The sequence below is a fragment of the Onychostoma macrolepis genome, chromosome 20, assembly GCF_012432095.1.
Source record: "Onychostoma macrolepis isolate SWU-2019 chromosome 20, ASM1243209v1, whole genome shotgun sequence".
NCBI lineage: Eukaryota > Metazoa > Chordata > Actinopteri > Cypriniformes > Cyprinidae > Onychostoma > Onychostoma macrolepis.
In genome coordinates this window covers 17,040,066-17,065,666 of record NC_081174.1, presented here as the reverse complement: position 1 = coordinate 17,065,666, position 25,601 = coordinate 17,040,066, and the positions used below count along the sequence as shown (strand labels likewise).

The 25,601-nt window shown below is 37.0% G+C and overlaps 2 protein-coding genes and 2 long non-coding RNA genes across 5 annotated transcripts; 2 read left to right on the top strand and 2 right to left on the bottom strand.

Annotated features, from left to right (window-relative positions):
- The first annotated feature begins 642 nt into the window (after positions 1-642).
- LOC131527011 (uncharacterized) lies at positions 643-5,501 on the top strand. Its single transcript, XR_009267594.1, has 3 exons — positions 643-795; positions 4,239-4,384; positions 5,364-5,501. It is a non-coding gene; the product is annotated as an uncharacterized LOC131527011 (long non-coding RNA).
- On the bottom strand, positions 3,816-9,959 carry foxf2b (forkhead box F2b). Of its 2 annotated transcripts, XM_058755815.1 has the most exons (3): positions 9,056-9,959; positions 5,312-7,357; positions 3,816-4,463 (listed from the first exon to the last, which is right to left on the bottom strand). In XM_058755815.1, the coding sequence occupies exons 2-3, from the start codon at positions 6,264-6,266 to the stop codon at positions 4,285-4,287; spliced, it is 1,134 nt and encodes a 377-aa protein (XP_058611798.1). In that variant the 5' UTR covers positions 6,267-7,357; positions 9,056-9,959; the 3' UTR covers positions 3,816-4,284. The 2 variants fall into 2 exon arrangements, with proteins under 2 accessions (XP_058611798.1, XP_058611797.1); XM_058755814.1 differs by lacking the exon at positions 9,056-9,959 and having other exon boundaries at positions 5,312-8,294.
- Positions 9,960-12,053: 2,094 nt separating this feature from the next.
- foxq1b (forkhead box Q1b) lies at positions 12,054-13,893 on the bottom strand. Its single transcript, XM_058756346.1, has one exon. It carries the CDS (start codon positions 13,397-13,399, stop codon positions 12,500-12,502), a length of 900 nt encoding a protein of 299 aa, XP_058612329.1. The 5' UTR covers positions 13,400-13,893; the 3' UTR covers positions 12,054-12,499.
- Positions 13,894-14,500: 607 nt separating this feature from the next.
- LOC131526665 (uncharacterized) lies at positions 14,501-15,624 on the top strand. Its single transcript, XR_009267512.1, has 4 exons — positions 14,501-14,646; positions 14,732-14,787; positions 15,173-15,209; positions 15,361-15,624. It is a non-coding gene; the product is annotated as an uncharacterized LOC131526665 (long non-coding RNA).
- Positions 15,625-25,601: the final 9,977 nt, after the last annotated feature.

Here is a 25,601-nt window from a genome sequence, read left to right as displayed (position 1 = left end):
AGTCTATAGCCTATATTGTGAATCATAATTTCTTGATCCATTAATAAGGTCAGCAGTTTGCATAATGATGCCAAATGAAGCTCTCAATAAGAAATGAATCTCTGGTGTTCTTTTTGCGTTTGAAGAATAGTAGCATGGGACGCTGCACTGGTGCACAGATGTCAGACTGCACGCGAACAGGCAAGACCACACACTAACTTCTTCAAACAATGCGGTTAACTACAGCGAATGGGTTAGGGATGCAATCAGCTAATGCACTAAAAGGAATGTTCCATCGCCAGCTGCATAGAAGTAGCATTATTCATGAGCATGAGCTGATGACACTGCTGTCGTCCGTTTTAACTTTGCCCAAAGTTTAAACTCGAGTTTTAAGTCAGAGAGAACTTCCATGAAAGGTGCTGTAACAGAAAGGAAATGATCCCTGAATATCATTGAAATATAACTGCCCTGAGATTATGACAGTCGAATTATGTGTTTAGCCAATCAGAAAGCCTCTGATGCGTTTGTTGTCTGTCAATCATTTTGCGCGTTCACTGTCACGGGGCAGTCCATATATGGGAAGCCGGAAGCTGAAAAAAAAAGAAGAGTGAACTGTGACGCTTTTCATCCCTGCAAGGAGCTGCTGAGAAAGTGCGTAAAGAGCTTGTTTAGCTTTTGTTTGACAGGTAAAGATACCATGGTTGAAAAAGGGTGTGTGTGTTTCATTTGTTGGCGGAAGTTCTGGAACGGCACTGTAACACTAATACTGTGTGAGGCATTGTACAGTGCTACAACGGCATTGTAATACTGTGTGAGGTAAATACTGTATTGTTTATTTTTGTTTCTTCATTTGCTTGGAAATGTGATACATACTAGAGTTCATTGTTGAGCCATGACAACTTTGCTTGCCAGCGTTTTGAGTATTCAGCAGTCAGAGATTATCAGTAATAATAAAATCATGTAGGCTATTTTGTTTCATTCACACTATCCCAAAACTATACAGCCTTGATATTGTGACCCACTCATTAAGAGTTCATCGCTGATTCATGACAACTGTGTTTGCCAGCCTTTAAAGATAGTAATCAGACATGAAATATTCATATAAATAACAATTTATGGTTTATGGTTTTATTTACAAGTAAAAAAAAAAAAAAACCACGATTTCAGCTTTGGTCGCTAGGGGGAACACTTGCACCACTTTAAGTAGTGAAGGCAAGCGAAGTATGAAAAGCACACTGAATAAAGGGGAAAGGCTTTTCCTTGCTCTCACTATTATTTTAGCACAATTATGAAATTTTAAAATTGAAAATGTATAGATAACATTATTACAACGCCGATTTCTTAGTCCAAGCTCTTTACATATTTGACTTGCATTAACTGTTTTAACAGCTGGTTATGGTAATAAATACATTTCTAACTGTTTTGCTAACTGGTTATGGTAGTAAATACATTGCTGGTTTGCCATCATTTTAGCTTTTTTCTGCTCACCACCACTGGTCTTTTCTGTCTTGTATGAGGTCAATGAACAAAATATGCAGTCCTAGAGCTAAAACACATGCCCTGACTCACAATGCTGCAAGTCATCTCTTTAATCAAAGTCATTCTGCTCTTGAATCAACTTTAGTTGCTCCAGTGAGAGAAATCCTAGATTATGGTTTCTTTTCATCAACTTTTTATCTTGTGCGTTAGATCAAATGTTCTACATGCATCTCAGAATGTCTAATACAATATTTTGATTTAATTGTTTATAATTTTGGAAATGCAAATCTGCAGCTAGAAATGCACTGGTAGACCAAGAAAAAACACTGAAAATTGATTCCTTAGATTTAAGTTTTGCTTGTACTATTACAGTGCAAGACTTGAAGTCGTCATTTACAAGAACGGTGAACTCTATACAGAAACACATCTGGTGCACAGTTTTCATGACATGTAGGAAAAAGAGCATGGAACTGCAAGACAAAATAAATTCAGCGACCATATGGTTCATTTTTGTTCTTTTTCCATTTGACATGGTTGTTCAAAGTGGCACCTGAAAGTGCTGTCTCTGTCAATCCTTTAGCCATTTTTTCAGTTCAGATAAGGTCAAAATGAATGTTGCATCAGTGCATTTCTATTTCAGTGAGTGACCACTAATGTTTGACACCCGGAGTCTAGATCCCATCCCATTTTTTGTTTAATATACTTATTATTAATATACAATAATGATTTCATTTTGTAAAGTCAATGTCTTGTTTGCTGAAATAAGATCTGCATATTCTTCTTATTTTTCTGCATTGGGCACCATGCAGCTGTCATTCCCAGATAATACTTATCCCAAGATTTAATATTGTGATTGGCATCATTGTCATATGAGAACCTCTTTCTTTTATTGCCCTGTAGTTTACGAACTGTGTTTATATGGTCGTTTCCAGGTAATTTTACATGGTCTATATAAATGCTTCCAATATGCTTTAATAATAATGCTTTGTGTTTTTTGGAAGATAACTGTTTTGAAGACGGGTGCGATTGATGTAGATGAATGTAGCTGTGAGTATAATCCGTGTTTATTAGTAGCTATAAATGTCTCATTGTAATCCTTTCCAAATATTCGCTCAGGTATGCCGCTTTGTTTATAAAATCAGAAGGAAAACTGGCAATCATCGAGTCTATTTCACAGGCGTCGCGTGAAGGTACATTAAGTCACCGATAGATGGCAGTAGATGACCGTCTAAAAGCTCCACTGTCTGCGCCGCAAACGATCACGAATAAGTTTGAGAAATGAGCTGAACTTTTTTTTTATTTTTCTTTCTTACAGTGACACATGTGTCCTTTTACTTTTCAAGATCAAGAAATTTTTTTCGGTTGTATCTTTCGTTACCCATTCTTACGGGTCAAATTCCCAAGGGCACTGATGGACAGGCCTATAGCTTAAATGAAGTTAGAAATATAAAATATGTTCGAAGCGTTGCGACTGGACGAAACTGATTTAAAAGTTATTTAAGAGTTATTACAATGTTACCAAAACATCCTAAAGTATTCAAATAACATAAACCCTATAATTTGTCATGTTGGCCAAACTGGCGATTAATTAAAAAAATATATATTGGGTAGGCTAAATGTAAATTATGTTTAATAATCATTTGCCTCGTTTCATTTTTTTTTTTCTTTATTTTAAATGGTAGAGTATAGAAGAAAAGAATTTACTTCCTCATTATTCACAACATTGCTGTATTTAATTTTATCTTTTTCCTGACGCATTTATCATTTCTTTGGGCTAACCTAAAGAAACAATAATGAACGAGGAAGACCGGGGCTAGTTGTAACCATTGTAACCATTTTACTCCAGTAAATAGGCTATTTCACAGGGCAATGTATTTATTATTATTATTTGAAATGTCAAATTTCTGTAAAGGCATTATACGGCAACAAAATTTCCATTGAACATTTCTAAAAGATAATGCATGTTGTAACTATGAAACCTGCCATTAAAATAACTGGGTTATGGTTTTTATGAAATTATGAAACACGAAACAATTAATGAAACTGCAAAAATGTAGGCCTGAAAATTTTAATTAAAATAATAATAATAATAATAGGCTAACAATAATAGGAATGTGATTACAACTTACTAAAAACAACTTGTCGCAACCTGAATATGTGAGAAATAGCAGAGTCTTTAAACCTCGGTTAAAAATAGGCTACCTTCATTATAAAACTGACTTATTATATATTGTTCGCTTGTTTGCACAACCGCTATCACAAAAATATGATGCATGAATTTAAGTTTGAATTTACAACAATTAATCTGATGTTGGAGGGTTTTAAACTATAGGTGTTTGTAAAAAACATTTAAAAACACTGATGGGGAAAAACACACATTTGGACTTTTGACTCAGAAGATAGATAGATAGATAGATAGATAGATAGATAGATAGATAGATAGATAGATAGATAGATAGATAGAGGGCTATAGGGTCTTGGCTATCTGTCAGGCAAAAACACTACTTTGCTCTGAAATGTTTTATTGCTAACATCACATTGCACTGTACAGATTAAGTGAAATATACTTCTATGTGCTTAATGCAAACTATTGAAATGTAACCACAAGCCATAAAGTGGCAAGTCCATGACTTCATGAGTATAACTGATTTATGTGCACTCGGGGCGGTGAGGTCAAGTTACGTCGTCAGGGGCTTTTTCGCTGGTTTTCAAAAATACATTTCCAAGCATCTTGTGAGTGTACAATTATTAATCCTTCATTAATTGTCTTTACCTCACAGCTATCCAAGTGCTTATCTTTGTGCAACTTTCTCCGCAACAAGCGGACTACATCACGCAAGGTTTGACGTCTTGATGCATACTCTGATGGTGATGATGGTGATGATGATGGTGATGATAATATCCACCAGCAGACGGATGGAAAGAGGTAATTCCGTTAAAATTCAACATGAAGTCCTTCCGTTCTCCGACTGGGGAAGAATGTGTCGGATAGCGTGATATACCCACTGAGGACAGATATATACACAGTGAGATAAATATACACATCATGAACATTGCATAAAATTATGTTGTGCGTTTTTTTATTATTATTTATTTATCAGCTCATACATGGGTAGGCTATACAATTTTCACCCCATATACAAGCTTTTACCCCCATATTAGAGAGTAGCCTAAAATATCCCTGTCGCTTCCTTTAAATGTGTAGGCCTAAATATTGTGTAACAAAACAAATTTACCATTTTATTTTTAAGTATCCAAATTGTTTTTCAACAATATTCAATAAAATGTATATTTTTCGATTGTACTATTTTTAAATTGCCTTATTGCATGAGCTTCACACATTTTTGTATTTATTAAAATATATTTTACGTTTAGATAAAAGTGGAATGACTCTTAACCCCTATCTGATAATAATAATAATTCTTTTTAGGGTATTGTATTAGTATAATACCATATTTTGCTGTTTCTTACCCAAACTGTTCGAACAAAACAAAAAAAAAACGTGATCTAACGTAGGCCTAAAAAAAATCTTTCAATTGCAAAAGATTTCAACGCTTTTGAGCCATGCTCATTTTGTATAGTTTATAGTCATCTTAAGCCTAATATGTTGAAATTTTGACATTCTGAGAGCTTTCTTTTTATGCTTTGGAATTTGGAATTAGTTTTTTTTTATTTATTTTTTTTAGATTTTTAGATTAGATTAGATTTTTGTTATAAAATAATGTAGCCTATAGGCCTAGATTTTAAAACGTAATAGCTATAACACTTAAATTAAAAACACAAGTAAATATAATGTCATCTAAATGTTTCAGAAATTATATGTTAAATTATATGGCTACGTTGTTGCTTTTACCTGACATGTCTGTGTTGTCTCTCGCACTTTGCTGTATGTAACCCTGTTCCAGGGAGTAGGTGAATATGCCAGGATGCTGCCCCGTGGACGGCGAATTGCTCGAGACTGTAGTCGGCTGTTTTAGGTATGGAGAATTTGAAGAAGAAGCCCATAGTGCTGTTCCCTCTGAATAGGGCGAGTGACCCTCAAGCGCGCCCGCTATTGCAGGAGAAGACGGGACTGGGCTGGTGTTGCTCTCCGCGCCATAGTCTCCGTTCCCAGGCACTGGACAGCTAGCCATATAACCATGTCTCGAGCTGGGGGACATGTGACCATGGTGCCCGCTGTTTAACGACTCATAACCATTACCAGACAGGTCCAGGTTATAGCCAGTGCCATGGCACGCAAGTGCGCTGGTGGGAGGTTGGTAATCGAAGCTCTGGGGTAAAATGGCGGAACCGAACCCTAGGCCGTTCATCATTCTATACATGGGTTTCATGGCCTGACATTTTCTCCTAAATCCTCGTGGTCTTCGCCGAAATGACCCTTCCTCGAACATAAACTCACTGGTGGGGTCTATGGTCCAGTAATGTCCTTTCCCCGGCCGCCCAAGACCTTTTGGTAGTTTAATGAAGCACTCATTCAGAGACAAGTTGTGCCGAACAGAGTTTTTCCAGCCCTGATATGAGCCTCGGAAAAAAGGGAAGCGTGTTTGTAAGAATTGGTAAATCTCACTCAGTGTGAGGCGCTTTGTCGGTGCGCTCTGAATTGCCATCACAATGAGTGCAATGTAAGAGTAGGGCGGTTTCTCCGGGCGTCGCAGTCCTGAGTTAGTCTTTTTAGTCTTGGACACTGCGCCATGGTCCTCCAAGCTACCTGTCGCGTTCATCAGTCCTGGATGCAGCTCGCTGGACGCCGGACTGGTCCTCATCGGGGGCGTCGAGCTCAGTGGTCCGTGGGAGCTCTCAGTCGTCATCTGTCCCGCGCTGACGCACGAACACAACTGGCTGACAGACGTTGACGTTGACAGAAGAAAAACTTAAGCAAAGCCCCAAAGATTGAGATACTCGGTAACCAATAACGAGGTTCAAGAAAACACAGGTTTCGAGAATAAACGCCACGCTTATGCTAATTTAACAAGGCATCCTATGTAGACTCTACGGTCTTCTTTTTCGGGCTTTAACTTTGTGATCAAAATCCTGTTTTTGGTTAGGGAAAGTATCCAAGTAACGTGCGTAATCGTGGTCCGTTTTGAAACGGTTCTTTTTCCGCCACGAGCTCCGTTCTGATCCTGGCGGCTGTAGTCCGTTTTTGAGGAAGAAATGGAAAGACTGAGTTCGTGCAGCGCCTCAACTAAACAAAACTCGACAGCCAATCACTCAATAACTCTCCCCGGCTTTCTCTCCTCTAATTGCTCCTCCTTTCCCGCCTCACCCACCCCCTCAAACCCCTAGACCCCTGCAAACTCAACTCTTTCTCTCTCTCCAGAGCCTCACGGACTGTCCACCAAAATCAACTGACCCTCAATCTATCACTATGCGACCACAAACATCGCGTCTCTCATCATTATCATCATCTTTCTGGCTTAAGCTTGCTTATCCTTTTGGCTTGTTTATAAAATATGCTTTGGCCATTTCGCCTGAATGAGTCAGTCAGAGTTGCACGCTTTATGAGAATAAAGTTGGGTAGAATAGAATTATGATTTTTAATAAAGATTAGCTTAGCTTATCGAGTGAGCTGAGGGCTAATCCTAGTGTTTACTTTGTGAAATTCGCATTTGCAACTCGAATTCTAATTGGATGGGTTCATCTAATGGACTTGGAGGGCTGTCAATACGAACAAGAACTCAATGAGCGTGAGAGGCCTTAATAAAGCCAGCAGGACTAAAATAAATAAACCATACCATTAAATGAGGGAGACAGTGATCAGCGAGAGACAGACATGGACAAGGGAGGGAGAGAGGAATGACTTTGGCTCGAGTGGAAGCAGGCTGTCTCTGTCGAGAGGTCTGGATACCACACACAGCGCTCCAGGATCAGCTTACAGGCCCGGGGCTACAGCACATCCCTTGAGTCCGGCGTTCATTAACAAAAGAAAAAGCCAATTAGCCATTTGGACGTCGACAGCTTCCGCAAGCAAAGAAGGTCACAGCAGTCTTAGACCAGCCTAAATATGAACTTATTTATATAAACGTAAACACGTCTAATGCATATTTCCTTACATTGGTTAGGCTACTACAAAGATTAAGGTAGGCCGCCTACTTTTTAAAACATAATTGTTATGCGGATAATTCGTCTGTTATTGCTTTTGTTTTAAATGTTAAAGTTAAAAGGAACATTTATTTTAAAACAGACAAAAGGAAATTACATTGCTTACAGTAGACAGACCACCACGCACACACACACACACACACACTACCAGTCAAAAGTTTTTGGACAATAAGATTTTAATGTTTTTAAATAATTTTCTTCTGCTCACAAAGCCTGCATTTTTTTAATCCAAAATACAGCAAAAGCAATAATATTGTGAAATATTTATAATAACTGCTTTCTGTTTGGATATATTTTAAAATGTAATTCATTCCTGTGATGACAATGCTACATTTTCATCATCATTACTCCAGCCTTCAGTGTCACGTGATCTTTCAGAAATCATTCCTATATGCTGATTTGCAGTTCAAGAAACATTTTGTATTATTATTACAGTTATTATTTAAAACAGTTGAGTATATATTTTTTCAGGATACTTTGATGAATAGAAAGATCCAAAGATCAGCATTTATCTGAATTAAAAAGCTTATACACGATACTATTCAAAAGCTTGGAGTCAGTATAATTAAATCATTGTATATGCATTATTAAATTTCTATTGATTATAGAAATCAATATTTTTAGTTAGCAAGGATGCATTAAATTGATTAAAAGTGCATGATGATAAAGACATTCATAATGTTACAAAATATTCCTATTTCAGATAAATGCTCTTCTTCTGAACTGTCTGTTCATCAAAGAAACCTAAAACAATTCTATTTAGCTGTTTTCAACAACAATAATATATATATATATATATATATATATATATATATATTATTATTATTATTATTATTATTTATTTACTTTTTATTTTATTTTATTTTATTTTTTAGCAGCAAATCAGAATATTAGAATGATTTCTGAAGGATCATGTGACTGGAGTAAAAACATTTTAATATATATTCAAATAGAAAGCAGTTATTTTAAATATTAAAAACTTTTCACAATATTACTATTTTTGCAGTATTTTGGAACAAATAAATGCAGGCTTGGTGAGCAGAAGAGAATTCATTAAAAATCTTGCTGTCCAAAAATGTTTGACTGGTAGTATATGGTGGTCATCTGTTCTGGCAAAAAATAAAAATGCTTTTTTTTTTTTTTTTTTTTTGTATAGACTAGTTATTTTACTGACTGATTTTGTACATTGAAGTCGATCAGCAGAATATTTTAAATCGAATTGTGAGATCCACCTCTGCATTTGTTTATTATGCATTGTTATTTAATGCTTCATATTATTTGTTTGCGGTTTATTATATTATTATTTATGGTGTTATAAATAGCATTATATTTATAGACAACAAATACAGCATTATGACTCCTGGCTTTTTTTCATAAATGGCACGGGATATGTTATCTCTCGCGCTCTCTTTTTTCCCCTCCCTTTTTAATCACCCAACTCTTTTAAGTGTTCTTTTGAACAAAGCGAATCAACAATCCCCTAGTTTTAGCTTACCGTGAGGATGTGGATAAAAACATGTTCCCGCGCTATATAAGCAGTATTTCGCCGGGTTTCCCCCGCCCGCTGAGCGCCTGACCCCCGCCGAGTCCCGGATACCCGCGGCTGCTCTAGAGGAAACCGAGCTCTGCACGAGACTTTGAACACGGACCATCGCTATGAGTGTATGTGCGTAAGAAAGCATCGCGCTCCCCTGCGCACATACACGCACTGATCTATTTTCATTACAGACCTAATTGAGGCACTGTAAACACGATTTATGACTTATTCATTGTCAAACTATACGCATCAAAGGCTCCAGTCAACCCTTGATCCGAGACCATTTTATGCCTGATATGATAGACTATCAGAAAAATGTAAGTAGCCTATCCCATTTAAAGACAGTAGACTTACACCTGACACACAACCATAATATACGGAAATATAGAAATATTTTAGGGTAAAGTGTACTTTAAATTATTAGAGAAAGAGGGCGCTAACAACTGAAACGCTTTTGAAATATAGGACAGTGACAATAGTAATTAATTGACTAATTATTAGAGATTATAACAGTGAAACATGATGCATGCTATTTTATCCGTTGATGTTTTATTTTATAATTATCGTATCACAGTTGCGCCTTCAATTCTCATATTGCTCTGTTGAAGAATGGTAGACTTAGGCCTATTATTTAACCCATTATCTTCACACACTGAAATATTCAACCCACGAGATTTGTAAGATCAATTTATTTGATGCTTGCTGTTTTTTGTTTGTTTGTTTTTTGTGCAAGTTAAATCGATGTAGTCTAAACACAATCATTATGAACAAATCATTGAAAGCATTTTTACTGTGCGGTAATTTGGTTTCGATGTCAGTGTTTGCACTGGAACGAGTGACACCGGAAGGAATGTATTTTACTTGGTATAAATAGGCTACATTGTAATGTATTTTGTATATTTCGTTTCGTATATTGTCATGTCTAATTAATTTGGTTTAAACATGCTCTTTTTGTCTTGAATTTATCTCTGTAGATAACCCCTCCATTGGTCTGTATGTTTATTTAACGTGGTTTCCAAATAAGCCTGTAGGCTATATTTATAGCCTACGGATGAGCGCTTATTTGCAGCTGAAGTGATCCTAATAGACTTGAATTCTCAACGGTTTTTACATAGACAGGTGTGTCATTCCGCGAGTTCACCTGCAGGTTGCAGTATCGCACTTAAATGGCAAGCATTTAAAAAAGTAAGCATTTATAAGTTGACAGCCAGACAATGCATTACTTGCTGTTTATACGTGCAATAACGACAAAAAGTACATACAACTGTGAGCTTGCCTTAACTTTATAATGTTATAGTGCCATAAAGTGCGACCATCCTCGAACGCTTCGAATTCTCTCTTTTATCAGTTTTTATTTAAGCCGATTGTGGATTTGCTTTGGCGCTTATACAACAGAACATTCCCTTCATTCGTTAATTAATTAGGCCTAATTAAATAAATAATTAATTCGTTTATTTATTCATTCATTCACTGGGGAGTAGCTTACATAAAAAGTGATATAAGTGAAGCAAGACAAGTCCATGGAGAGTTGGTTTGCTCTTAATCAGGCCCGTTCCCTGACCTGAAAATTACAGGGCTGTCAACCCAAGGAGATGGCGTGACTAAAGACTGAAATTAAAAAGGAAACGATGGCCCTGCTTCAGTACCGCGGACAGCGCAAAATATTTTCATGTTTGAGACAAGCAAAATAAAGAAATAATTTAAAAAATGTGATAAAAATGCCCACAAATTACAAAATAAAATGTGCTTTAATAAGAAATGGAACAACGGTTCAGATTTCGTTATATATCGTTTAATGATTCATGTCTTGCTGTCCAAGTGGTTTTGTCGTGGACTTCAGCCAGGTGTGAGATTGCTGGAGTTTAAACGAACATGGCAATGCGCTTTTTTTATTTGTGTGATTTCAAACGGAAGTCAATTTGTCTGCAAACACTGTAGATATGCCATGACGTCGAGCTTATTTTGCATTTATGGACGCATTTCCATTTGCTTTGATTATAAAGGTAGCCGATAACTAGATTAAATGTATAGCCTAAAAAAAAAACCATCACTGCCTATGATGTTATAGGTATTAATTTATGATATTCATTATATAAGGGATATTAATTACTGATAAACATAACGTAACGTATAAACTATTGGCCTAGGCTTAAAATGAAATATAGAAATATTTCTGGATAAACTGGACACTGTTTTTTTCCCTTTTCTTTTATGAACTTGAATGCTTCATTAGACTGAGTTGACCTGTTTGCCAAGAAGTGTCTTTTCCATTAATTCCAACTTTGACAACATTCGACTTTTATTTGGCGCGTGCATGCGTGGCTGCAGCTTCAGTGACTCATGCTTGAAGGCATATGTGTTGAATTTTCTGCAATCATTTGAAGAGAAGCTGTTTTGGAATCACGAGTTTCCTGAAACGTGGTCTGTTGGTCAGTGAACAGACCTTGTAATTTCACGATATGAGGACGTTTTGTATACTTCTCTTTATGGGAAATTTAAGCAGTGTGCGAATTATACAAGGGGTCAATTACTAATTTGTATAGGGCTTCTATCTCCAAGACTGGTTAAATTAACATTTTTGTGATTATGTAAATCAGTAAATAATTTATATGTATGTAAGTCATAAAGTGATGCATAATGATAATAATTAGTCTATGTTTTGTCTAGTACGGTCCGATACCGGAAAATAGGCTACTGGGCGGCACACGGTTGCCATGGTTACCATCTCAAGCGAACATGATTTCTGTTGGCTGTTATATTTGCCGTGATTATGTATTTTGTCTCTGTTCAATGCTTAGAAATTGTACATCCATCAAAATGGATTTCATTTTCAGTGTTTGCGTTACTGCCTTTGCCTTTGGTAGCACAGATTTCAGACAGATTCTAAATCAGAATTAGTGATAAAAACAGGATCTCGTGACCTAGTAAGTGGCACTCAAAGTAAGAATAGAATGAATAATGAATGAAAATTTTATTCTCTGTCATATTTTCTTTTATTAACGAAAGTACAACTGCATATGTTGTCCAACTGAGCACAGCTCTAAATAAACCATCATATTTACACAGACATAAAACACGGTACAAGTGTAACCCAACACAATCTTTCAAAGAAGTAGACTACATTTAAATACATATTCTGTCCATAATTACTGGCATGGTTATGCCATCGTATACAAGAAATGAAAATGGAATCAGTAAACACTGCACTGGCGCGACATTGGTTCATCTAAGACATCATCTAAACAGCAGACATGCAGCACTGCAGTAAGTATTGTGCATGGACTTAAATCACGAAAACACACCATTTAACAGAGGAAAGTGCACATGACTGGTGTGTCAAACACCAAAGAAATTGCGTTTAAGCGTGCGAGTGTCTGCAAATTGGCTTGTTCACTTCTCATTTCATGACAGCAGAGAGTCTATTCTGAAGGGGTGATATCCAGTCTCTTGTACAGTAGTGTGGGAGTGTGCCAAACCCGGAAGGGAATTCGGTAATTCCGGCATTCGACTGATGTTAGTAATGTCTGCCGTATTACACCTGTAGATCGGAAAGGCACTCGACACCTCAGAACTGACCTGGAATCCGGTCTGCGGCGGATAGCCCATGACGACTGGCAGGAAGTGCGGAGCCGCCGACAACATTAGCCTGGTGCCAAAACACGTGTCCTCTGTGCTTTGCTCCCTCCGCGTAAACGGTTTGCTGAGGATGCTGTCTATGGCGAAGGAACTGGAAAACTTCGAGGATTCGTCGCGCCGGCTGTCATCCGCAGGCGCGCGCTCTTGAGATTCCGAAGTGCTCAGGATCTTCTTACTGATGCGCTTCCTCCTCCGGCGGAAAACGCCGTCTGCGAAAGTGTATTCACTGTGTGGGTTCAACATCCAGTAGTTGTCTTTTCCCCACGGACGCGAGGGGTCTCGCAGCACTTTTAAAAAGCAGTCGTTTAATGACAAGTTATGCCGTACGGAGTTGCGCCACCCCGTGTAGCTGCCCCGAAAGAACGGGAATTTTTTCATTAAGTACTCGTTTATTTCAGCAAGTGTGAGGCGGCCGGTGTTGGAATCACGTATGGCCATAGCAATGAGCGCGATGTAGGAGTATGGTGGTTTGGGTCTACGCGTATATGGTTTCGCCTTCCCGTCCGAAACGGGGGCACTTGGTCCTGGACTGTTGGCTGAACAGTCTCCATCCGAGCCCAATTCCTCCTCCGTGGACAGCGGTGAAGCCACATTCACATCCATGTCACTGCACAGGTCCAGCGGCTTGTCCACAAGGCGACTCGCAGAGAAAACCTCCAACTTCATTGTAAGGCGCCTCTGTCACTTTATAGCACTGAGTAGCTCTTTTATTAAAGAGTATTTGTTTTGAGCAACACTTTCGGGAGTGCTCAGTCTTAGTTAATGTCAAAGTCTATTAAAGAAACAAGAGTTATCACTTCCTATCGGTTAAGAAGTCCTCATGGGAGAACGGACTGCACCGGCTGGCGTTAATATAATCGCTCGGCAGGGACGGCCCACGAGGGCGGGGCTTAGAGTCTAGACCTATCAATCACAAGCGCATTCACGCGAGTTAAGAGTTTAGAGATGCTCACCTGCCCCCGTAACTGTACGGATAGACTATGTGGGGTTTGGTAAGGTCAAAATGAATTCTGTACATGTTTGAAGTGGTTATTTAAAAGGCTATTCATTAATTCAGTGTTTTGCTTTAAATTGAATAATATCAACAGGTTTGTGTGAGGTTTAAATTCAAGTGGGTTCTTGTACATCAACCTGTAGATAAAAACAGTGGCGTGTATGAAATATACTCACAATTATAGTGAAACCACTGTGTTCGTAGTTTGTCTATACTATATGAGGGACAAATTTAATCAAAAAAAGACTTGTGACGATATTTTAAGGTTCTCAGTGTTTTATATTATATATTTGAATGCACCATTTAAATAACTCAACGATAGTTAAGGATAGAAAAACCTGAAATTCCGAAAACCATTCATAATGTGACTCAAAAAGATTTCTATTACAAGATGTCCTCACCATGATCAAAAAATAAATGTGAATATTTTATATAACAGTTTTGCTGTAGGACTTGAGTGTTTTTTTTGTTTTTGTTTTTGTTTTTGATGTTGATAGCAACGTCTTGATCTATCATAAAAAAAAAAAACATTCTTTAATGGATATAAGCAGTTGTAGCTGGACTTGAACCAAAGTTGAGCTCCCCATTCTGCTTATTCATTGTTTACAGACGTAAATACACTGCTAGACAAAGAGAACATGCCTTCTAATTCATTTGAACTGTGAAATTGGCAAGGTGGCCTCGCCATGGTATGTGGAATGTCACACCTGATTCTGACGCACCCAATACCTGACATCAACGTGTCACTCACGATCACTCTTTGTAAACTGAGTTTACATGTTTAATGAAACAATTTGCTTGTGGCAGTTGCTGACTTTTGAAAGAATGGGGAAGTTTACCGCATTTATGATGAGCTTGGATGAGGGCCACGTATACCTAAAACAGTAAGAACAGGGAGCACCACAGAGATCACACACAGGTCAGAGAGTATATGAAAAAAAAAAAAATAGAGAACACCTGTCTAAAAAATCCAACTGAGCAAATCTCTTTTATTCTCTCAGCAGAGGTGAAGGCACAGTGAAAGGTCATGAAGTTTCATAAGTTCCTAACATGCCCTAAGGTGAGTGATAATCATTTAACTGTCTTTTGAACCACACCTACATAAAGCCTTTGGGATATTTTTTCTTTGAGTGAATCCAAAACATTCTCTTGTGCACCGATGGTGTGTGTAATTTTCTGGGTTCATGGGGCAGGCAAGCAAGCCTGTGCGACTTGTGGTGTGTGCCTATAAACACACGCACACAAATACACATACATACACAAATGATTATATAGTCTTCCATGGAGACAGTCTCAGCATGTGTTACTGTTGGGTTCTTGGTAACCATAACTTAAATTTCCACAACAAATAAGATATTTTGAAGAATATGGGAGTCCAAAACAACATTGGACCCAATTGACTTTCAGTGTACGGACATCAAAATATCTTCTTTTGTGTTCCACAGAAGAAAGAAAGTCATACAGGTTTGGAAGAACATGACGGTGAGTAAATGATTTGCATTTTTGTACAAAAAAAATAAAGTCGTTTTGTGTTTGAAATAATGATGCACATCACATCAGTACCGATATTTACAGTTGTTGTTGGGGTTTTTTTTTAATCAGCACACAACATGTCCTCTTTTGTGTTCCACAGGAGAAAGACAGGTTTGGAACGACGTGAAGGTGAGTCAATGACTGAATTTTCATTTTTGGGTGTGGGTCACAGTTCAATTAGTTTAACAGGGTTATATGCACTCTAAAACGTCCATACATTATACTGCTAAACTCATCCATGCATTGAAAAGCTCACAGACCTCCATTATCACAGGCCTAGAGTTGTCAAACGTAAACCATACTTTTGTAAAATCATCCATTTTAAAACTGAAAGGTCTTGGTAAATCCACTCTCATAAACCACACACGAAACACATTCTACTTCATTTTTAAACAACAAAACCTTTTACTTTGATGAATTGTCTTGAAATAAATTATGTCCTGATGTATGACGCTGACCACATTTCTGTTAAGAGACCAAAATGTCTTGGAATATCCCTGGATATATTCAAAAACCTTGACTGCTTCCACAGTCATAAACTCAAATAAATATGAATTTAGCAGTTTGGCACTGTGTGCGGCTCCAAACCGCTGCAGTCAGATAGAGTTTCGGCCCTGTGCTTACTCATTTCCCTACCATTCCAAGACAAAATGATTTCCAGCAGGCTGAACATATGAGCAGCCCTAAAACTGACATTTAAAGGGCATGTCAACCAAGCTTTCTCCTTTTTAGAAATGTAATCGAACACTAATAGAAAGAGACCATATTAAATGGTTGGCAGTTTGATTCTGGGCCTGCAAAAGTCACCACCTCTCTCTTTGTGACAGCTGAAATGATCGTTCTCCTCATACCTGCTGTGTTTATCCCCAGCGACCATCTGATAACTTTAACTTCAGGCCTTCTGTCTGCGATGCGATGTGTGTGTGCGCAGGTGTGCGTGTGGTTTATCTTTTTTAAATGCAGGTGTCATGATCTTTTTCTCAACACAAGAAGTTCAAAGTCATCTATTTATCATCTGTCTAGTGTGCAGATAGGATCCAGCACTTGATCAACACTGTGCTTATCAGTTTAGCTTTAAATATCAACTAAGCCATCAAGTATTTCAAGAATTTGTTTGGCTGTCTGGGTATTATTTGGCAAATAAAACAATACAACAGAGTTTAAATAATGTTTAAATAATGATGCACTGTATATCAGTACTGACATTTAGAGATTAATTCCATTTATCAGTATTGACCGATATTGAATTTTAATTTAATTTAATTGTGCGCCTCAATGTTTACATTACAGACAATTAAAGTTAATCTTTAATAATTAATTAACACTGTTATTTTAAAATAAATATTTCTCAAATTTTCAAACTGCACATTATAATGATGTGATGCCTAAATTCACATTTTAAAAAAAGTGATTTTAGTGTATTGTTATTTATTTATTTACACAAAATAGTATAGAATTTCAATACTGGCCATTTAGTGGTTATTGATTTGTTAGTGTTTTGGTTCAAATTTGGTTATTGAGCTGTTTCCAAAGTGACACACAGCACACTTATACCACTTATATTACTGTTGATAAATGGGATTGAGTGCCTTGACAAGGTCTCACAGAGTTCACAGAGGTCATGTCAGCAGTTGACGCCACTCTCCAGCTGATAAATCATCACTTCTATAGTTTGGATTATCAGTCCAGATCTTTAACCACCACCAGATGCTATGATTACTACACCATTTTAGCTTTGGCACATAAAATGACGGTAAGATGTTAGCGCACCGCTGAGCTAACAGCCGAGAGAAATGATACAGCAGCCGAGTCTACGCTCTCATTATTACAGAGGCTTTGGCTCGTATAGCAGCACCGGTGTTTCTATGTGTGTGAAAAGTATTTCATATTTGATTACATCCCAAAGACACCCCTTTACAGAGCTGTCATGAGAGAACACGCACCTGTTTTATGCCTTGTTTGGTTCAAGCTATACGCTGCACCCAGCATTTCCCTCTCTTTTTCTCTTAATGAATTCCTTAAATTTTCTCCTTCCTCCCACTTAGGTTTGTTTTTGTTATCTTTGTTCCAAGTGTGTAATTTGATACAATGAGTAGTTGTGTGTTTGTTGTTGAGTGGATATGTGTTTACATCTGCAAGCGCGAAAAGCATTTTATCACTATGAAGTGTGAAACCTAATTCTGTTTTTGAGTGTGTTGCTAACTCTTTGCGTGACAGCAAGTGTATAATGTTTAGTAAAGTGTGTGTGTGTGTGTGTGTGTGCATTTGGCGTGACAGCATTGCAAGGATTGCAGGTGTGTGGTGTCATGTTAGAAGCTGGTCTCTGAATATGGTTTTGATTCTCTGACAATAAAACACAGACAGTTTATTTCAGTTTGTGAGTGAGAAACTGAACCATTCGTGTCATTGGGTTTACTTGCTGGCATAAAACAGATTGTTTTTAGAATTTAAAGGAGCTTGAAGGTCTGTATAGGATTGAAGTGAATATTTCATTAAAACAATTTGTGGTTTTGTCCCTGCATTTAGTCTATTTAAGCGGAGTCATGTGAAAGCACTGCAGCATTGTCATTAAAATGCATTGACAGATTTTCTTCTGCGCTAACTGGACAAAAATGCTTCGTCATCTGAGCTTGTACTGAGTTACTAGAGTCTGGTTTCAGTATAACTGTTTTAATGTGTGTGTGTTTTGTGACAAATGAGGACATAAATTTGTATAATGACAAGGGTATGACATAGGTATTACAAGGAGAAGGTGACTTTTCAGGACATTACCCCCTGTCCCCACTTTTCAAAACACTTATAAATCACACAGAATGGAGTGTATTGAAAATCTGAAATAGCACAAGTCTCCTGTAAGGGGTAGGGTTGGTGTAGGGCAATAGCACATACAGTTTGTACAGTATAAAAACCATTACGCCTATGGGATGTCCCCACTTTTCACAAAAACAAACATATGTGCATGTGTGTGACACATATAGCATATATACTGTATGTGTATATATATATATATATATATATATATATATATAGATAGATAGATAGATAGATGGATAGATATATCGCATACAAAATAAAAGTTTTGTTTACATAATATATGTATGTGTACTGTGTGTATTTATTATGTATATATAAATACACACACATACAGTATATATTTTGAAAATATTTACATGTATATACGTCTATACATGTATATTCTTATATTTTATATCATATATAAATATATTTAATATATAAACATAACATTTTTCTTAAATATATACATGCATGTGATTGTATTTACATATACATAATAAATACACACATATATTATGCAAACAAAAACGTTTATTTTGGAAGTGATTAACCGCAATTAATCGTTTGACAGCACTAATATGTATATAATTGAAGTTATTATTGATTATTGAATTCATTTGATTATATTTTTCATTGCGGATGGTTGAAGTATGTTATTTTTGATCAGGTATAAGATTAGGCTTGTTATTGATCAGGAAACAATCAATTTAAAATAACTGAATATAAAATATATGTTTTGAGAACAGTCCTGACAGGTTCTGATTTCTTGCTTGTGTGCATGTGGGTGTGCATTCATGTGAGTGGAATCTGAAACACGTAAACTCTGTGATTCCCCGTGTCTGCTGAGAGTAGCCATGTGTTCAACAACAAAACGTCTGCCCTCCTTGTCTGTTCAGTGTTTATGTGTGTGTGTGTGTGTGTGTGTGTGTGTGTGTCCTTTCTTTGCACTTTTTAAAACTCACAGACGCTCATGGAGGGCTTTCACCTGAGGTGATGTTAACTTGCCAAACCAGTAAAAGAAAAATAAACAAACATACAGAGGTAGGCAAGCACTATTATTACAGCAAGGTTATTCAGAGGTGATGTATGTGTGTGAGAGTAAACCTAAAATCTGTTAATGTTACTGTGGTTGTATATCTGCAAGGCTGAACTGAAGTTCTGTGGGTCTACATCCACTCGTTTGTGTATCAAGACGGCAGGATGACAAATTTAGGATATAGAAGAGAACATCATGTCGCATGCTGATTTAGATGGTCCTCAGCTCTTTATCGCTGCTCCTCACATGCTACAGCAGCTCTGCTCGCATGCAGCCCGGAGAAAACATTACAAAAGGCATTTTCTTTAAAAAAAAATCTGATAGTGGATTATCTGATATGAGTTGCACTGTATGCCACGTGTTGACAGCTTTAACTACACTCCATGCTGCGCAGGAGGCATTTTTAAGAGAAATGTAAGCAACAAGCTTCCCCCACCCTCCACCCTTATGGTCTGCCAGTGGATCTGTGTTTACCTGGCGAGCGTAGCCGTTCTGCTGTCTTTGTCTAAACTTGAAAGGGGATCCAAACGCTCGCCCTCCTCACGCACTGTGCTTCGCACGACACACCCCGCCCTCGCTTTACTGCTGCAGTGATTTACTGCAAAAGAAACCAGAGTGGGTGTTTGATATTCATATTTTGTTATATTATATAGTTTAAATCTGTTTTGGAGCACAGTTGTGCAAGGTTTATTTAAGTGGTGCAAAATAAGCTGTGATTGAATGATAAACTGTCCTTACTATGATAAAAATCACACCAGTCAACATTTTCTTTAAAACACATTAATATGTTCTTTAAATCATAAAATTGACAAAAGAAGCTGAAATTTTGAAATATGTTTTTGTCCATACACACAATAGCCAGTGGAATCCATTGTTGTTTTGGAACCCATTGACTTTCTTTATATGATCAAAAATATATTATATGATATTTTCTTAAAAGTTCAAAATGTCTTATTTTATGTTCTGCAGAAGAAATAAAGACATACAGGTTTGGAGTGACATGAAGGTAAGTAAATTCTGACCATTTTATATACGTTATATATATATATATATATATATATATATATATATTTATTTTTCTTTCTTTTTGTGAACTCTCCCTTTAAGTATACTCAATAAAATAATGTTCATTGGAGACACTGACCGAGTGGCAGATGCTATTGTTGGTCAGTATAGTCCTGTATTGATCCAGTGTTACTCATTTATATTTTCCTGGGTTATTAATCAGAGGAAGTTACACTGGAACAAACGGATCTCCAGATGCAGATTACAGAAAGAACAGGGTAATTCAACATCGATCCATTAACACACACACACACACACGGATATATTTGTGCCCTGCTAAAAGTAATCACCATGAATGATAAAGTAAGCGCAAGATAACTGCTTGTTATGAATAATGTTTTCCATAGCTTTTGTGTACACTTTACTTTTGTCTAAAGTACAAGTTCTACCAGCAGTGTTTTGCCCACTATACTCTTAAAAATAAAGGTTTCAACAGGGGGTTTTAGCAGTGGAAGAACCATTCAGTGAACAGTTCTTAAAAGAACCATTTTTTTTTTTATTAGTGTAAAGAGCATTAATATTCTAAAGAACCTTTTTTCCACTATAAAGAACCTTTTGTGGAATGGAAAGGTTCCAAGGATATAGATGCCAAAAGATGACAATAAAGAACCTTTTATTTTCATATAGTTCCGCTAGTCAGGCCTTTTCCTGAGTGGAAAGGGGGGTGTTTACAGCAGGAAGTCGACACCTCTGTGATGTCAAATTGAGTTTTTGTTACACTCTTTTTTAATTTTGGGGCATTTTGCTTTTATTTTATGGGATATTGCAGTCCAGTGTTGCCAACTTAGCAATTTTGTTGCTAAATTTAGCAACTTTTCAGACTACCCTAGCAACTTTTTCTTCCAAAAGCACCTAGCAACAAATTTAACAATTTAAAAAATTTATTTGGCAACTTTTAGCAACTTTTGATGAATGGAATGGGATCATGACCCGGGTCGGACTCAAACCAGGTTCCTCGTAAGCCTTGTTATGCAAGTATGTAAAAAAAAAAAAAATGTTTGTATAGTCTCTGTTTGTGTATGTGCGTGTGAGGAAGAGAGAAAGTGATGGTGGAATTCTTGGCTCATGTCAACACTTCATTACACAGAACAGTTCAGCTGAAGGTGAGCCCTAATAACAGTACAATCAATTGCCAACAGAAAATATTTTGTCACCTGTTCAATCTGTCTTAAGACATCAAAAATGGTTGCCAATCAGCCACCCCCCAGTTTATACAACACTGAAGGCACCTTTATTCGTGACTAAAAGGCCACAGATGTACATTGACAGCATGCAGTCCTGCCTACCTGACAGATCAACCCTCACACTGCTTTTATGTGTCAGCACTAAACAGTCAGAATGCTTGAAGGACACTGAAGTACGCTGTAAAAAGTGATAAGTTGACTAAACTTATAAAAATTGAGAAAAAAAAAAAAAGTTAAGTGAACTTGACAATTCACTTAACTCATTTTTTAAAATTATTATTTACTTAATAATTTTAAGGCAACGGGTTTCCTCAACGCCAACATTTGTATTTACAAGAAGGTCACTTGCGTCATTCTAATCACTGCAAGCTGGTCGTGTCCCCTTGGGACTTGTCTTTAGTTTTGGGTGCACTTCGTGACCCTGTACGAGCATGCAACTCATGCCATTGCTACTTCGTGGGCATTGTTTAAAGGGATTTCTCAGGAGAACATTTGTGTGGCAGCCAGTTGGGCTTCACCACACACTTTTATCATTTGGATGGCACTGTAGCCTCAGAGGCTCATTCAGTCCTTTTGGCTGGTAACTGAGTGCAAGTAGACAGCAGTTTGTTTGAACTAATATTCACCGTGTTATGACAACCACACTGCAAAATATATAAATCCACTTGAGAACAACACTGATTGAATTTTGAATATACGGTAAGTGTAATTTTTCGTACTATGCTGACAGATTTTTCTACTTGTTTTAAGTATATAAACAACTTAAAAACAAGTAAAAAACCTGCCATATGCTTCTGTAAATTGAACTTCAAGGAGCTTAGTAAAATATTTAACTGAAAAACAAGAGTATATGAAAAATGTACAGCTCATTAAAGGGATAGTTCACCCAAAAATGAAAATTCTGTCATTAATTACTAACCCTCATGTCGTTCTAAACCCGTAAGACCTTCGTTCATCTTTGGAACACAAATTAAGATATTTTTGAAGCATTCCGAGAGCTCTCTGACCCTCCCATAGACAGTAATGTAATTAACACGATCAACGTCCAGGAACGTAGCAAGGAGATCGGTAAAGTAATCCATGTGACATCAGGGGTTCAACCGTAATTTTACAAAGCTACAAGAATACTTTTTGTACGCAAAGAAAATAGAAATAATGACTTTATTCAACAATTCGTCTCCTCTGTGTCACCCTAGCACCATTTTGGAGAGTATATCCACTGAACTGTGTCAGCTGCGCCACGTGGACACGTTTTCTACGTTGTTTACGCTTTGATCTGAATGAAAACAACGTATCAGTAATTAATGACAGAATTTTCATTTTTGGGTGAACTATCCCTTTAAGAAGTCATTTTGGTCATTTCACAGAATATTATTGTTATCATCACCATCTTTAGTATGTAGTAGTATTATTATTATTATGCATGTTAACTTGAACTTAAACTACTTAACTTGCTACTTAAATACTACAACTATTATCATTGCTGTTTAATTTCATTGCTGTTATTGTCATTGCTGTTCTGTTGCTGTTTTTGTGTTTTGTGTTCACCGTATGTTGTATGTTTTGCACTCCTAATAAAATTTTTTTTAAAAAGAAGTCATTTTTGGCAGTGTATTAATTCCCATTCAGTGTTTGTTGGCATCTTCAGTCAGTTAATTTTCTTTATACCGAATGGACCAACTGAACGGGTGGTTGAGTTTGTGTACACAAGTGTAATATTCCATAAATGTGTCCTCTTTTTCTTCCTTATGGGAACAGTTACATGTACACTACCGTTCAAAAGTTAAAAGTCTTTTATGCTCGGCAAAGCTGAATTTTTTCTGTGTTAGTATTTTAAAATGTAACTTATTCCCGTGATGACAAAGCTGAATTTTCAGCAGCCATTACTCTAGTCTTCAGTATCACATGATCCTTCAGAAATCATTCTAATTATGCTGAAACTTTTGAACTTTAGTGTGTAACTTTCTGTTATTTATGTGAAAAACATTTTGCAACCCAGTAACTTTAATAACGGATGTCCCTGTGGTATCTTTTTTTAGAGTAATATTATGAGTACAGAAGACGGTTACCAGGCAGTTACACCTGTTGAAACACCTCTCGCTCTCTTTCTTTTGTTCTCTAACTCATTTTCATTCATTCACTCTCTCTCTCAGACATACACAGATACACACCTAGGTCAGGACAACCCTACTTAATTAAACCTTTACCTTTTATCTAACCACACACAATGATCTATTAAATTTTGTTGGGCAATGAGCAGAAATAGCACTATATCTAGACCTGGCTTGCCTCTCCAGTGTGGGTTGGTTTGCCAATCAAGACATGCTGACTTTTTCAGAGGAGAAAAGCCATCGCGCTCTCAGGAGGAGCTGCTCAGGAGAACCCTCACGCCTGGAGCGAGATTGCAATCTCTGTGGTTGCGCGAGAACTATTTAGGTTGTTTTACAAACACACTTCACAGCGCACAGGGACGAACAAAAGGGCGTCGCACGAAACCCTCAGAGAAGTCACAATGGTTTATAGTAGCATTGTTGATCAAGCAATCAAACCATGATTCATCTTTCTCCAGAATTTCCAACCATCTTGTGCCGGAAATATTCAGGCAGAAATTAAAAAACATTCCCAGGCATGCATTACTCTTTTGACTTGGGAAAAAGTCCTTTTTTTAATACAAGGACTGGCACACTGTGTCGGCGAATTATGTTTTCAATTTAATGCTCTCCCTCTCAGACCCCTCTTACAAGGCACTCCATTCCTTCTTCATCTAAACAAATTCGAGCCGGGCTCGCGCTGAGTTCCGGCAGCCCTGGCGCGTGCTACCGTAAACAAAACTCCTAGGTGGCCTGTAGGTTCTGCAGAGAGAACAACTTTTGCACATACACAAAAGGCTCAGATATAGGCCAGATATATGCAAAAAAACATGAGATATACTCTTCTCATCAGGTCTAAAGTACAGCAGTTAAATGTATTCATTTATAAACAGACCAAGTCTGAAGTAAAGAGTCTAAATCAGAGCTCTCTAGCTAGTTCTTTCAGATTGAAACTTGGTTGTTGCACTGTCTTCCATTTTTCAAATCATTTAGATAAAGTGTATAAGTTATGTGTTTCATTTGCACAATTGACAGTAGCTGTCTTTCTAAGTAATCTTAGGAAATGTGTTCTTATTCAGTTATTTTTAAGTCTTATCACAACATATATACAGTACGTGTGTGTGTGTGTGTGTGTGTGTGTGCTTGTTTATGTGGTTTATGAGGACACAAATAGGTTACACTTTATTTTAAGGTGTACTTGTTACAGTGTAATTATACATTTAAGCACTGAGTAATATTAATAACTACATGTACTTACTATATGGTTAGGGTTAGGATTAGGGTTTGGTTTAGGGTTACTTGCATGTAATTATGCATGATTTATTGTTATTATAATAGTAAGTACATGTAACGTGTAACAAGGACACCTTAAAATAAAGTGTTACCCACAAATATGTATAATGACATGGGTATGGCATAGGTATTATAACAAAAGGTGATTTATGATGGCACTTCAGGTGTCCCCATAATTCAAATGGTTTACAAATTATACAGATTGAGTTTATTTGGTTTTTTAATGGTCAATCTAATCTAAAAAGGCTCAAAGTGTAGGTTTAGGGTTGGTGTAGGGCGATAGAAAATATAGTTTGTACAGTAGAAAAACCATTACGCCGGATAGTCCCCATAAACCACAAACAGAAACCTCAAAACCTGTGTGTGTGTGTGTGTGTGTGTGTGTGTGTGTGTGTGTGTACTGGTATATACAGTTTACGAGGACACAAATGTGTATAATGACATGGGTACTACAACGTAAACATGGTTTATGAGGACACTTCCTGTGTCCCCGTAAAACAAAAGGCTTAAAAAACATACTAAACGGTGTTTTATGAAATTCAAAAATTGCCAGTAGTTTCCTGTAAGGGGTAGGGTTAGTGTAGGGCAATAGAAAATACGGTTTGTACAGTATAAAAACCATAACGCCTATGGAGAGTCCCCATAAACCACAAATTCAAGTATGTGTTTGTGTGTGTGTGAAAATGTAAAAATAATAATTAAATGTCTTATTATCTCAAAATTGGGACACTTCTGACTTTGAGATGGCAAGAAAAGTGGACCTATTTATCTGGATTCATCTTATTTTTTATAGCACTGCAGTTGTTTACTGTAATATTCTTCCACATGAAATAAACAAACATCTAAGAAAACAAGCAGGCTCTTAATTGAAGATCAG

Bases quoted from the DNA above. Each gene is read 5' to 3' on its own strand.
- foxf2b (XM_058755815.1), bottom strand. From the start codon at position 6,266: ATGACGACTGAGAGCTCCCACGGACCACTGAGCTCGACGCCCCCGATG. The intron at 4,464-5,311 runs GTAAAAGCAACA...ATCTGTCCTCAG, and splicing joins AGACAACACAGACATGTCAG to TGGGTATATCACGCTATCCG.
- foxq1b (XM_058756346.1), bottom strand. From the start codon at position 13,399: ATGAAGTTGGAGGTTTTCTCTGCGAGTCGCCTTGTGGACAAGCCGCTG.